This window comes from Trachurus trachurus (genome assembly GCF_905171665.1).
Source record: "Trachurus trachurus genome assembly, chromosome: 17".
NCBI classification, from domain to species: domain Eukaryota; kingdom Metazoa; phylum Chordata; class Actinopteri; order Carangiformes; family Carangidae; genus Trachurus; species Trachurus trachurus.
Genome location: NC_139900.1, coordinates 30,272,185 through 30,287,195, shown reverse-complemented (window position 1 = coordinate 30,287,195; position 15,011 = coordinate 30,272,185). Strand labels below are relative to the sequence as shown.

Below are 15,011 nucleotides of genomic sequence, written 5' to 3'. Positions count from 1 at the left end.
AGCTACCTTTCCCCCCCCCCCCCCTGCAATTCCAGGTCTGTGCCACAGAATGCTGATAAATGAAAAACACTGCCGTTTATAGCCACACTACACTGCCGCCGGTGCCGTTTTAAACTGTACTTATCTTTATCACACTACTTTCTTTGCAGTAAGATAATCAATAAGTCCCTTCACTCTCATCTTGAGGAAACCGGTCAGTGCGTCTCTAGTGATGACAATTATTACTTGGCCTTATGAGTAAACACCATCTAGTAAAGACAACAGATTGTTTACAAACTCCTTTTATAAATGACAATAACACATGCTACAAACAGGTTAGCTTTTATTAGATTGGATACTTAGTTGCATTGTGGTTGTGAAAATTACAAATGGTTTTCTCCCATGTTTGAGATTCATCACCATCAGAGCTGTAAATAAGTGTAACCCCCTCTGGAACATACTAACATTTGCAACCCAAATATGCTATTGTCATTCAAGTGCAATAAGGAAAAACTCTTGGTTAACTGCTTTAGGTGGATTTTTTCTGCTTCTTCTTCTCTGCCTCTTCCTCTTTCTCCTTCTCGATCTCAGCCACCAGGGTCTCAATTTCCTTGGATTCCAAAATCTGCAAACATCCAAGAAAATAAATAATTAGCCCAAAAAAAAAAACAAGAGAGGGAAGAAATTAAGAAGGCAAGTATAATATGAAGCAGATCACCTTCAATGGCTGATTCCGTCTGATAACAGCAAGTTCAATATTCTTTCCTCCTGACTGGACGACCTGTGACAAAACACACAGTTTACTTAGACACATCCCAGTAAATCAGAATATACAGACCAAGTCCATGTTAAGCAGCTGTGCCACATTTTGAGGACGTTTTTTGTGCAATTAATTCCAGCAAATGAAGTCATTGATTTCTGTGGGTGACTTTCAATTTGTTATAAGAGTTTAACTTGGTCCTTTAACATTAAGTGCCCCATTAAGCTGTCCTTCTGTCCCCGCTTTTCCTGTATATGGCCCAGCCTGCCCACCAGAAGCTGCCTTCATCAGCTCTTGTTAACTGAACAATTTCATTTCAATGTTTTTTCTTATTCCATGTTGTAAATTGTTTTCTTGTCTGTACACAAAGTCTACTGCACATCTGCCCGCCCTGGGTGAGGGATCCCTCCTCTGTGGATCAACCTGAGGTTTCTCCTGTTTTTTTTGCTGTTAAGGGTTTTCTTGGAGTTTTTCTTCAGTCGATGTGAGGGTCAAAGGGCAGAGGATGTTGTCATGATGCTGTGTGAAGCCCTTTGAGACAAACTGTTTGTAAAAATGGGCTAGACAAATGAACTTGCCTTGCCTTTCCTTTTTGACAGCAGTTAATTTACAACACACCTTACTTATTATCACAGAATGTGGTAGCACACATGTAGCGCTGTCTACTGAACAGCATTATTTCATTTGCAGGTTTCTTGCAAAAATCTGCAGGTTCTGCAGAGCACCAAGTCACACATGGTAACGATTCTGGCGCATCACTTTATGGTTCACACCTGGCAGCAGGTGGTGCTCTATGATAAAGACAGGATTAAATTCACTGTGGTAGGTGTAATGACATTGGAGGCGACAATTTCTCCAGCTAGTTTTTCACATTTACATCCTGTCTTATTTGTGATATGCTCTACATAAAAATGCCTTTGGAACATATATGTATGGCAATAGGGTTATCCTATCGTAAAACAGCATTGCAATTATTCAGTTTCAGTATGTGTCGTTAATGACAAGTTGTCAAATACCGTATGTCAATGCAAACACTAAATCTGACCTTACCTCAAGCAAGGCTTTGATGGCCAACTTGATTGCCTCATTGTCCCCAGCAATGGCTTCGTCTGTGTAATTCTTCTCCAAGAACTCCCTCACAGTCTTTGCACTACGGCCGATGGCGTTTGCCTAATTTTTTTATCAACAACAACAACAACAACAACAACAAAAGGGGGAAAAAAATCAATTAATAATCAGTCTCATACTGAGAACAAAGTAAAGTACAAAGAGCAAACTCACTGACCTTCCAGGCATGGTAGGTTCCTGACGGGTCTGTCTGATACAGCCTCGGAGTTCCATCGTAGTCAAAGCCAACAATTAACGCAGAGATGCCAAATGGTCTGCGCCCATTGCTTTGAGTGTAGCGCTGCAAATATGACCAATAAACAGATTGATGTTATCGGTCATTTATGAGTTGAAATGAATGTGCTTTCCCGCTGAATGTGAAAACTTACAGATTCTTTTAAGTAAATTTATAGCAAACAACAAACAAATTGTAAGAAGATTAAATACCTGTTTGAGTGTGGCTATGTAGCGTGTGATGTATTCCACTGTGACTGGGTCCTCAACAGTTAGCCTGTGGCTCTGGCACTCAACCCGAGCTCTGTTTATCACGATACGGGCATCTGCTGTCAGACCTTAAAAATAATTAAAATAGGTTAAATGGCTACATAATATGCAAAGAAAATACAACAGAAAATTTACATCCAGTAAAAATCCTACTATATAACATTGATCTCTCTGCAGCGATGTAGTGTTTGTCACAAGTGAATGTTCTGACAGACCAAGCTGAGCTGTGACAACATAATACTAGATGTAGTGCAATATTACTTAAATAAGGTAGTATTCATTTATTGCATAAGATTATTTTTATTGAGTTACCTGCAAATGCCATGCAGACATGCTCATCCAGGGCACATATCTTGCGGACAGTCCTTTCCTCCTGCAACTTTGCTACAGATTTCTTCTCAACACCAAGGACAACGATGTCTTTGCCTCTGATCCCCACCTGCAGAGAATGCAAATCAAAATTGTTTCAATCCCATTGGGTTAGTGATTGTTAGTGTACAGAAAATATATCCAGAATTGCAATTCAACTGATTTAACAGACTGAGGTCCTTCTACAAATCAGGGAGGGGGGGGGGGGCAATGGTATATCTAGGGGTTCTGGGTTCCTCAGAACATCCCATGTACAAATTTGTACACACATTTCTTCAAAACAGGCTTAAGAAACTCTAGCATTTTGATTAGTGCTCCTTATGGGGTCATAGTGGCAGCTATTAGTTTATTGTTATGGTATGAAAATAGTAAGGGAAATGTAAACCAATCAGCAATTTCAACATAAAATTGATCAATTAAGCAGAGAGACCAGTAATCCCTTGCTCTGCTCTTACGGTAGTACTTACAGGCAAAGCTAATTCAGGCCTAAAGTTTGACAGGGGGTATTTTGATTGTTATTAGGCTACTATTTCATCAAATTGAATCAACAGAAGCTCAGCTCCCCTTTAATAGATTTTCTACACAAGCCAATAGTTGTTCCTTGCTCCACACACTTGGGAGGTTTGACAGTTTGGGGTCATTAATAACGCGAATGCGCGCAAATACGCGAGTCACACTATTATCCTTCCTGAACTTTCTATTAGGGTAAGTTTTGTCTATATGGCCACCTGCAATTTGAATGATTAAACCAACTTAAAGATTGGTAAGATATCTTACGACTTAAGTGCACTTTAAGTGCCATTTCGTGCCAAGGAATTATCGTGTGAGCAAAAGATTGGACATAACCCTGAAATATTGTGAATATAACGTTATGTCGTGTAATGTGTACATCAAAAACTAACTTTGGTAACCACGTGAATAATGTCTCTGGCGATATTAGACAGTAAGTTATCACATCGAAAATGAAACTATTGTCAGAGTGACACAGCGACAATACGCTTTGCTAATGGTAACTCTTTCCTTTTACAATACCCGATTAATCTTTCATTTTGTACATGAGGAAGTTGGAGAGACGCTATCCAACGAGGCCATAAAAACAATCGCAACACTTGACTGCAAAGCACCGTGTGAATCAACGAAGTTAGTTAAATACATCAGTAAACGAGTGGCTGCTACCTACTAGCTTAGCTTGTTAGCTAACTGCCGCTTCCATAGTTTCATCTCTGGACTTACCGCTGTGGAGCCTTTCTTTACGGCTTCTTGTGCATATTCCACTTGGAAGAGATGCCCATCGGGAGAAAAGACTGTAATAGCTCTGTCATATCTTGCCGCCATTGCACTGCAAGAAAAGTACAATCAAAAGGAAAAAGGGGAGACTTCCACTAAATGATTCAGCTAGTTAGCATCAAACAGCTCAGGCTAGGATGCTGCCGTGTGTTGAACACTGCGCATGTGCAAGACCTCTGAACTCGGGCGATACCAACTCTAGAAGAAAGTTGTAATGGCTTTAACAGAAAAAATGCTGTTTTTTTTAATTTAGTGCAAGTGTTCGGCGAAATAAATATATTCCCTCCGCAAATAAACGCACAAAAATGCATTCAATATACAAATGTAATTAACTTTCATTTGCTTTGTTCCTAGGCAAAGTAGAATGACGATACAATGTGGGTAAACACATGAGACTATGAATAGTAAATTTAGTTATAGGCTCGTATTGCCTCAAACTATGAGCAACGGCATTAATATTGTCTAATTTATGTATAACTATCTATATTTTTTATATACAGTCTATGATACACGTTGAGGCTCTGTCTGTGTTTCCCCCTTTTCTTAGAGCAGTCCATTTCCCGTGGCCTTTCTGACTAAAGCTAGACTGTACTACTATCTGAAAAACAGGAGGAATTGCAATTCCACGAAGTCCAACTGTATGTGCTTCCAGGTAAATTAATACATTTGTGTGTAATAGTACATTATATGTTTATTGAATTTAAAAATCACACATTCCTGCGTGGTCAAAACAAACAATACTAATTGACGATATTATTTAATGTGCTGCATCCCCCCCGAAAACGGACCGCCGCATTACAAAATAGCATCCTATTCTGAACTGTTTGATCTGAGTTCTCCCGATTTGTTAAGTGTGTTAGCTACTTTTGACTTTTATGCTCGAGTCCCCCTTTCGTTTTATAGAATATCACCATGTCGGTGGCGTTTGCACCTCACAGGCAGCGTGGGAAGGGTGATATAACACCCGCCGGAATACAAAAGGTAATTCATCTTTTTTAGCGCGTCGCAGAATGGAGGCTGTAGTAGGAGCCGCTGCTAGCCTCCGAGCTAATCAATGTAGCAGTGCCCATCCAAGTCCAACTGTGAATAGATCGGGAACAATGTTGCAGGGTCAAAGCGCGGTGAATATGAACCTCTCTGGAGTCAGAGCGCCATGTGTAGACAATGTGTCTTCGGTCGATTTGCCACAATAACGCAGAATTGTATTTCAAATGAATGGAGGCCTGCGGTTTTGTTAGCTGGGGAGAGCTAGCTAGCAAGACGCGTCTTTTGTTAGCTAGAAACGCACACTCATATTTAACAAAAACGCCGCCCCCCCTCCTCTCATCCTCCCCGTTCTTTTGAAATTATCAGAAAGCAAAGGAGTAACCTCATTAAATTACACAGTCTCACGAACTCTATATGACTTGTTTTCACGTAGAACATAAAACGTAATATAAATCTGTGCGTTTACTTTTGCAGTTACTTGACGAAAACAACCAGCTGATCCAGTGCATAATGGACTTCCAGAGTAAAGGCAAAACCGCAGAGTGTTCACAGTAAGTTGTAAAGAAAATATATTTCTTGCCTCTACGTTACAGTCTTTTTAAAAGTTCATATTGACTCAAAAATGTGTAATGATGACTGTCCACCTGCCCAGGTATCAACAGATGCTGCACAGAAATTTAGTTTACCTTGCCACGATAGCAGACTCCAATCAGAACATGCAGTCTCTCCTCCCTGCTGTGAGTATTGGCCCTTGCTGATCGTTTTCAGTGAGTGAATTGTAAACAACAGCGTGACTTCTTTGCCTTATATGGTTGTTAATATTGAGCTCTTGTATTAGAATATGCAGTTTGAGAAACAATTGGGGTGAACAATGTGGTGAGCCAAAAGTATGAGAAAAGAAAAATAGTTACATTGAATGTAGAAATCAGGATAATATTACTATGTTTTTTTAAATTGTTATTTTGGTCACTAACAGAGAAAGGTGTAGCAGCCTATGTATATTTCAGTTAATATTAGAAAAAGGTTTCTTGCAACAGCTTCATGAAATACGTGCAACCAAGAATTTTGGGGGATTGGCCCACTTTACTTAAGTATTTGTTTTGGGTTGCTAACCAAATTTATGTAAAACTGGAATTGCACAGATTAGTGTTACTATTACCGTAATTAGTTAATATTAATAATAGTATGTCACCGGATTGTTCCACCTGTGGGATTCTTGCCTTTAGTAGTCCTCAATGGTCTCTAGCTTTGTCTTAATTAACTGTAGGCCTACTTTATGCAGTGATTATGTTACCAAGTACTATATGACTATTATTCCATTTTGAATGTGCACTATCTTTTAAAATCTCAGACGTCCTGATTTTTTTTTCTTTTTGAGTTTTCTCCTATGAGTGGCACAGACTCAGATGTGTTTCTAGCCAGCTGATGTGTGTTTTTGTGTCTGTGCTGTGTGCCTGCAGCCGCCCACTCAAAACATGCCTATGGGCCCTGGTGGGATGAACCAAAGTGGACCCCCTCCTCAGCCTCCTCATGGCCACAACATGCCCTCTGAGGGTATGGTCAGCGGTGGCCCTCCAGCCCCACACATGCAGAACCAGATGAATGGACAGATGCCTGGTAAGTGACCCCCCCCACCATCCCAAACATCCCTCCCTCGTCTCTCTTTCTCTTTCCCCTTCTTCTCCCACAGTCCCTGTCTCACTTGGGTTGCCTAGCAACACCACAGAACCGTGAGGGAGGTCGCTATGCTGAAGGATGATGTCACCCGTTTGCCAGCTTTGGTGGTCTTGGACTTGTACTCCATTTGATTATGCTTATGCTCTCTTCCTTAACGATCATGGGTTGTTTTAATGTGAGCTTTGTTTGGTTTTTGTTTGCATATTTAATATTTCAATATGTGCTAAAATACATAGATTGCTTGAAATTGAGTTTTTCTTTTCTTGTTTTGTTTTTCTATGGCACTGATTGCTTTTCCCGAAAATTGTTGTAATTTCTAAAAGGTAAAAGTCAAGGGAACATAATCGGTAGGCAGAAAATGAAGCCAATGCCATTTTGTTTTTTTGGATATTATACAGAGAATACACATTCTGGCTGACAGTATTATAGTATTACTTGTACACTGTGCCAGTTTGGAGTAATTTTGTACCTCCTGTACAATGAAGGAGTTTCCATCTTCAACATCAAGTTTTTTGTTCCATCTTAACTACCCACTCAATGAATATTATATTAAGATAAAATACAACCACAAATGAACTGTTAAAGACGTACACGTACAGGCAAGTTTTTTTTTTTTTTGTGCCATTTCAGAACTTCAGATCACTTACAGTTCACTTTAAATATGTCAAACAAATAATTGTGGGTTGCTTTTTGATGCCAGTCATGAATATTCTCTGCTGTTATTTTCCAGGGCCAAATCACATGCCGATGCAAGGTCCCGGTCCAGTCCCCAACCAGCCCCCAAACATGCCCAGTGGCTCTATGAATATACCCCCCAGCAGCCATGGCTCGATGGGTGGCTACAATCACACCGTCCCTTCCTCCCAGGGCATGCCAGCTCAGAGCCAAATGAACATGACCCAAGGCCAACCCATGGGAAACTATGGGCCTCGGCCAAACATGAACATGCAGCCCAATCAAGGTAAAACAGCTCGTTTCTACTTGGTGGCATTGATGTGCATTCTCACCTGCCTTCCCCGTGCTGGCTGTACATTACATACACTTGATAAATCTATGCGCAGCTTGTATGGGTTTCTTGTCCAGTAGAGTTTGAGAAGTTAACTCTTTGCTGGCGTACTACAGGCCCCATGATGCACCAGCAGCCTCCTTCCCAGCAGTACAACATGCCCCCTGGCGGTGGTGGACAGCACTACCAAGGACAACAGAACCCAATGGGCATGATGGGCCAGGTGAACCAAGGGAACCATGTCATGGGGCAGAGGCCAATGCCACCTTACAGACCTCCCCAGCAAGGTATACCCCTCAGAGTGTGTCTGTCCAGTGTGCAAGTTGTGAGTGTTGGTTTTTCTTCTCCCTAACCCTCCCTCCTGCATTTCTTACTATTGTTCCTCTCAATTTCCTTTATTTCCACCTCTGTAGCCCACAGACATCTTGATGACTAAAGATGTGACCTAAAGCCTCCAATCATAAAATTAGTCGAGTGAACAAAAGGAAAGCTTTCTAACAAGAACTAGCGGCAAGGACTCCATCCTCTCTGCTCTTCCCCTCACACAACCGATCCAACAACACCTTGAATCTACTTGTGTGTATGTTGTGTGTATGTGTATGTAGGACCCCCTCAGCAGTACCCAGGGCAGGAAGACTACTATGGGGACCAGTACAGTCACGCAGGACAGGGAGCCTCAGAAGGTAGGAGAACCCTCCAGTCGCTTGGAGAAACCCAACAAAAAGTGAACCCAGGAGTTGTGTTAAAACACAAATGATGCAAAGAGACTGTGACGGAGGCAAAATTTCAGTTTCTTCATTATTTTCTGGGAAATCAAAGTGACTTTGGGCTCTAAAAAAAAAAGAAAAAGGAAAATGGTATTTGATTTTTAGGAAACATCTGTATACCAGAGTGCACCATAATCCCTAAAGGTGCAGCAGTCTGTGCAGGAGTTAGCACCCAGTCTGGTAATGACATCCCCTAGTCCCAGTTGGTTTGCTACCTGTGGTGTGAAAGAAAAGTCAGGGTCAGTCTTGTGTGAGTTTTAGTAGTCAAAGCTGTACCAACGTTGGAGAAAAGGTAACATGCTCACCCTTCATACTGCCACATGTGATGCCTTTTTTTTTTATGTTTCAGTTTCTACTGAAATGAACCAGACTGCCTTTATTGATCAAATCAGTGATCCCTGTGATTTGTAGAAGAGCAGTGCTGGTGACCTTAAAATCACCAATTCTTTTGATCTCCCTCTCTTTTTTTAATAATTACGCTTCCTCTACATTATCCCCTTAATGTGACAGTGGACACGCTGCCAGTTTTCTCCATCTGGTGTGTTTCAGGGTGATATAATTACATATTATCACAGAGTAGCACTGAGTAGCACACTGAAAGATTACAGATTCACATTCAACAACTCCTTTTCTTCCTTTGTCCAATTAACATTTACTTTTTTGTTGTTTGTTTTATTTTTCCCCTCTTCTGACTACACTGTTTTCCCTTTTGACCTTTCAAACACAAGTGTTCTCCTTTTTTTTCCTTTTCCTTTTTTTTGAAATGAAGAAAAAAAAACCACAGCTGTCTCAAAGAAACTGCTGTTACCACGACACTGCAGTATATTGTGCATCTCTGAACTCTTCAATAATATGATCAATTTCATCTTGTCCCACTGAGATTATCTCTACTGCTTCAAATGTCAAAGCAATACTTGAAAAAAACGTATTGTATTAAGTTAGCTATGTTTCTATGTCAAAATGATTACAGTTTGCAGCTACTATATCCTGATCAAGACAATGGTAGGCTGTATTTGAATTCCTCATAACACAGTATGATGAAAAGGATCTTTTTAACATAATCTGATTGGTTCATTTGTGAAAATTCAGACAACGTTTTTTGTATATAATTAGAATCTATCGTCTGATTTTAAAAATATTTACAATAGAGAAGTAGCAAAAAACTCAATTTTTAAACACCAACTTGCACTTAATACATTACCTGATACTTGAAGTGTTGCTGGACACTGACTGGGAATTAAAGCAGTCAGAGCTTGCTCAGATATGCAAATCAACATTCTTCTCTTGACTTGTACTTGACTGTCTTCATGACAATATTTATAATTTACATTGGAATTGGTTATGATACCAGTATTGGTTTGTTTTTGGATGGCTGTATATAGCAGTCAATTGTTGCAATTAAAGGTGCATCTGAAGAGAACTATGTGAAACTGATGGGAAATTGATCTCCAATGAAACGGCAAAGAGATGGTCCTTCATTCAGTGTCTCCCTGTCTGCGTTTGCCTTTGTGCTGAAGTTGTCGACATACTGCTCACATTGACTGTCATTGCCCCTCCCCTGAAGGTAATGCCCAGTATGGCCAGCAGCAGGAAGCATACCAGCAAGGCCCTCCGCAGCAGCAGGGTTACCCTCCTCAGCAGCAGTACCCAGGTCAACAGGGCTACCCACCACAGCAGCAGGGTTACGGTGAGTTTTCAAGGAGCAACACACTTTTCCTGTAGGAGGCACTATCGGCTCTCTTGGGCTGTCTTATTTGCCTCCGAATAATAATTCCTCCCGCATGAGTTGGAGGTAACTGGCCCTTCAGAATATGACAGTACCAAATGCATGTCAAGAAGACATGAAGAGCAAAGAGGTACAGGACCACCTTAATGAATGGTTAGGAGCTTAATCGAGGAGAACTTTAATCATTAATGGTGTTTGGCACCACATTGCATTTCTCCTGGTGCCTCAGTTTGATATGACACTCTGTTCTGAGGGAATGCAAGAGGAGCTTTGGCTGATGGGTACAGAAACTGGGCAAAGTGTGTGTCAATAACCAGCCAAACGTTTTTGAACTCCCTGCATTTTAGCGCTTTGAATAAAAAGCTAAGCAATATGTTAATAAATTATTGTAACATTTTTTTAAATGGCTTTGTGGAAACATTTTAAGACGGTTAACAGTCACCATACTTTGGAGTTCATGACAGAAAAGGCAAGCTACAAATGGCACTAATCACATACTGGAAATGTTTGTAATTTACTCACAGCTCTTCATGATCTTTACTTTCTAACTTTCAGGTATTAACATAAAGGCAGTGGCTCAGAGATTTAACCATTTTACAACAATTAATAAAGTCTAGAACATTTTAGAAAGTGTTGGACTTGCATTATAAGTATTGGTGTTCTTACAGCTCTTTAGGCTTTTTTCCCTTGTCTCATTTTTCACTGGAACTTTCCATCACTCACCCTCCGTCTGAGCCAGAGATCATGTTAGTAATGAGCTAGCAGAGAGGCAGAGGCTGTGAGGTGAGATCCATCTGGCACACACACATGCTTTCTCTCACAGACCCCCACAAGGTTATGCTCAACAGTATAAGGCATTATGAGCAACTAACGATGCTGCGTGGGCCTCATTTGACTCTAGCCCCTGTCAAGCTTTGCTCGGTCCTTCTCAGCGCCTGCATAGATAGTTACAGCGTATGGGGGCTGATGAAGTGAATTTTTTTTCCCCCTATTTTTTTTAATGAAGCCTGCTCCTCTAATGAAGACCAACAGAATCTCCTTGATGTCTCCTTGCATTAGGGAACCATCGCCTGGCTCCAACCTGATTCACTCATTCTCATTCATTACTGAGTCAGGCGTTGTGGAGGCAGCCTAAACAAATGGGTCTGACATATCCACATCCTCCCTTTGTCATCCATCAGCTTTTTTTATTGCAGCCCATTAGTGATAGTAAACTAACAGGGATTCCCCAGAGTTCTCAGAGTAACAAGTAGAAAACTGAAGCAGTTAATGAGCAAAACTTGGGTCATTTTTATACTTGGCTGCTTTCTTTGACTCTAAAGTTGTATTGCCCCACCTGTTTCCTAGCAGGTAACAAGACCTGTGGTAGAATAATCACAATATGATATGCATATGTGAAAAATCCTCCTGCTCGGGCACAGATTGGTTTATGACTGCATGCAAATGCTTTCATATTTAAACTGGAACTGATCATATGGGTGGATTAAGGCCTAAGGTAAGTATTGGTGGTTGTATTTTTTTTTTGGTCTACATTACCAAGTTTTTAGACGTACCTCTCCTGGATTCAAAAGAAACGGCGCAGTGTGATCAGCATCCATGTGCTGTCAGAAACAAGACACACTGATGATGAGAAGCAACTTAGTTCAGAGTTTTTGTTGACTGCACTCAACATTTAAAAATGTTTTTAGGTTTACTCAAGGTTGTCAAGCATACGTAATGTTACATTTTGTTCTCAATGTATGTCATAGGTCCCTCCCAAAGTGCCCCAGGACAGTACCCCAACTATCCTCAGGGGCAGGGACAGCAGTACGGAGGCTATCGCCCTCCTCAACCTGGACCCCCACAGGGCCAGCAGCAACGCCCTTACGGTTATGACCAGGTGAGTATACCCACAACACTGGACAGTCACTGAGACTTGTCTAGACATCGGTCATAGGTTGTCCCTAATTATGCTTATTGCCAGACTTAGTTGTATATGTTGTGTAGTTTGATGAATGTGAGTGATTTAGCTAGAAGGTAAAGTTTAAAAGGTAACATGTCGTGCATGCTGTCATCATATTGCGGGTTAATTCTGTTCTTCCCAAAAGAGTGTATGTGTTACAACTGTCTTTCACTTGTTAACCTGAGTCTTAGTTACATGTCCTGGCTAATGTGGTATGCCATACCAGTGAAATATGAGGGCTTTAAGAGGATTCTTCCTTAAACTTGATGCAGTCTGCTCTAGTGTTTACAGGGAGATCTATTTGTTGCCCTGTATTTCCTGTGGTCTTATGTGGGGACCACAGCTCCACTTTGATATCTTTATCTTTGAATATTCAGGGGCACATGAGGAAATAAAGACCCGGGGATTTGAACCCCTGACTAGCTCTGTAAGAAGCAAAGGTAATGGTTGCTGTGAAGACCTCAACGTCCAATCTAGACGTTTGACCACCTATAGCCTTAATTTGCATTTGTTATGTTTCTTCTGTCTCTTTTGTCTCTATCCTTCTTCCATCTTTCTCCTTTTTTTCTTAAGTTTTCCTCTTTGCTTTCTTTCTTTTTTTTCTCTCTCTTTTGATTTGTTGGTAACCAGGGGTCGAAATCTAAGTCACGAGGTCCAGAAACACAGCATGCTTAATTTGCAGTGAGACAGCCTACCTGCTGGAGCTGTTTCCTTAAATCTCTGCAAATTTTTTGCTTATGATAAAACTGTCAAATGTATTTTGTATATCAGACTGTTAGATAATCCCAAATTTGTTTCCATTAATTGCAAAACACATACTTCGACCCCTGTTTAGATATGCATCAATTACTACTGTTCTCACACTGAATTTGTCTCACTTGAAATTAGTGTCCACTATTTGATATGGAATATTGTCCTCAGCCATGCTGCTGCTGAAACCTGAGGTATCAAGTTAGAATTTAGAGCCTCACAAGTTGTGAGGCCATGCTGCCACCTGCTGGTCAATACCAGCAAATGCAGCCATAAATCACGGTTTGCAGTACGATATGGTTGAAACCACAGATGTCTGTTTGCACCCTATTGAGATCTGAGAATAAAAGCTTTTACTTTGCATTTCTGAGAAGGTGAGTAACACGTGTCTGTCACATTTCTCTCCACAGGGCCAGTATGGAAATTACCAGCAATGAGAGATGGTCACAGCAACCCACACAGCTCTGCTCTGATCTCTGTCTGAGTTTTGACCTCTGGTCATCCGCTCGGCAGACTTCAATGATGGTTGCAGCTCACTGAGATTTCTCTCTCAGACACAAACATACAACACTCAAAAATACAAGATACGTTTCCTCTTTAGGCTCTTATCCATGCCTGTAAAATGTATTCTGTTTATCATGTCCATGAACTCGATAATGTCAAAGTCCATGAATTGCCCTCTGGTCCAGTATGTCTCAAAGCAGCAATGCCTTAAAAATGGAACTGCCTTATCCTTCAGCATTGCAGATTGTGAAACAAAGCTAACAAAAATTTTGGATATCAGAGATGATTTAAATGTACAGTTTCAATCTACTGTGGTGCATTGTTTCTCTATCATTTAGCTCCCCATTCATAAGAAGCAATAATGCCAGCAGTAGGGAAATGTGTGGGGGCTTGGAGTTGAAATGATGCACCAGAAGAACTTCCTGCTAGGCCATGGTACATGTCTTGATGTATGTGATGATGTAAAAATATATTTTATGCTTTTTAGACCAAGCTAACTTTGTATAAGACATTGGAAACTAGTACTAAAGCTGTGTTGTTTATTTCATTAAGTGTATGTGTCAATGTTTGTTTGTTTTTTTAATGATCTTTAATAATGATCCCATCCAGCACTTTTGTGTATGAATTGTGTAACTATCAAATTGGATCTGCTACTCCGGTGATATGGACACTGTTCAAATTCAATGTGTAAAAATGGGAAATGAATTGACATGCAGCAAAAAAAAAACAAACCTTGAAGGTCAACTGCAAACAGCAGACACCTGGAATTGGAGGATGTTTAATGTGTGAAATCATGTTACAGTTGCTGTATTCTGTGTTGAGCTGTGTTTTTTTTAAAGTCAGTGACAAATACGTATATATCAAATTTGTTTCAGGAATGAATTACTTGGCAGAATAATGGCCGCTGTTCTTCTTTTAACATGTGCTCAAAGACGTTATATGTAGCAGATACCACTGCAAACTGTAAAATAAATGCTCTGTGGAGCCTTTCTTTGTCTATACAAGCACCTCAATCTTGTCAATTGACTGCAACGTGGTGAATGGGAAAGATGAAACTTGGTTAAATAAATATTTCTGACAAGTAGTTTGTTTTGTTGATCTTGACAATGCTGGAACCCCTTCCCCCTCCTTTGAATAAATGTCTAAGTTGATGTCATTCAAATAGTGTTGTGTGTGAATAATAAAGATTGTTACTGTCAAATATGTAACATAAGATGTGAAAATAATGTTCTCAAATGGATTCCTTAATTTCACAGTAAAGACTGGTTGTGCAGTTTTATATCACTGGCTTGATATCTGTTTTATGGTGCATACTTTATTGATCCCACATGTACAGCAGCATAAAGAAGAGGAATTCCATGTCCTCTGGTATTGTTTATATATGGCTGTTTTAATATTTTGCATTCTGCACCCCATCCAAGTGGTGGTCACATTTGTGTCATGGCAATGTATAACTGTACATTATAATAAATTGGAAGAAGCTTTAATATTTTGACTTGTGTTATTTGTAGCATTTGACCTTATGTTGAGATGCAGTTAATACTAAAGCACATGATCATTCATTAAGTTGACAACATAAACAAGATGTGCGCTATTGGTGCCGTCATAATGTGACAGTATGATATAATTGTTTTGTCTTCATCTCC

General features: G+C 40.3%; 2 protein-coding genes across 3 annotated transcripts; one reads left to right on the top strand and one right to left on the bottom strand.

Moving 5' to 3' along the window:
- Positions 1-265: 265 nt before the first annotated feature.
- psma8 (proteasome 20S subunit alpha 8) lies at positions 266-4,172 on the bottom strand. Its single transcript, XM_083990853.1, has 7 exons — positions 3,953-4,172; positions 2,663-2,789; positions 2,294-2,418; positions 2,025-2,147; positions 1,790-1,909; positions 698-760; positions 266-604 (listed from the first exon to the last, which is right to left on the bottom strand). The coding sequence occupies exons 1-7, from the start codon at positions 4,052-4,054 to the stop codon at positions 509-511; spliced, it is 756 nt and encodes a 251-aa protein (XP_083846979.1). The 5' UTR covers positions 4,055-4,172; the 3' UTR covers positions 266-508.
- A 640-nt stretch (positions 4,173-4,812) lies between these two features.
- ss18 (SS18 subunit of BAF chromatin remodeling complex) lies at positions 4,813-13,640 on the top strand. 2 transcript variants are annotated; one of them, XM_083991530.1, is made up of 10 exons: positions 4,813-4,987; positions 5,468-5,544; positions 5,646-5,730; positions 6,454-6,610; positions 7,401-7,631; positions 7,793-7,963; positions 10,008-10,130; positions 11,918-12,048; positions 12,489-12,551; positions 13,272-13,640. In XM_083991530.1, the coding sequence occupies exons 1-9, from the start codon at positions 4,919-4,921 to the stop codon at positions 12,504-12,506; spliced, it is 1,062 nt and encodes a 353-aa protein (XP_083847656.1). In that variant the 5' UTR covers positions 4,813-4,918; the 3' UTR covers positions 12,507-12,551; positions 13,272-13,640. The 2 variants fall into 2 exon arrangements, with proteins under 2 accessions (XP_083847656.1, XP_083847655.1); XM_083991529.1 differs by lacking the exon at positions 12,489-12,551.
- Positions 13,641-15,011: the final 1,371 nt, after the last annotated feature.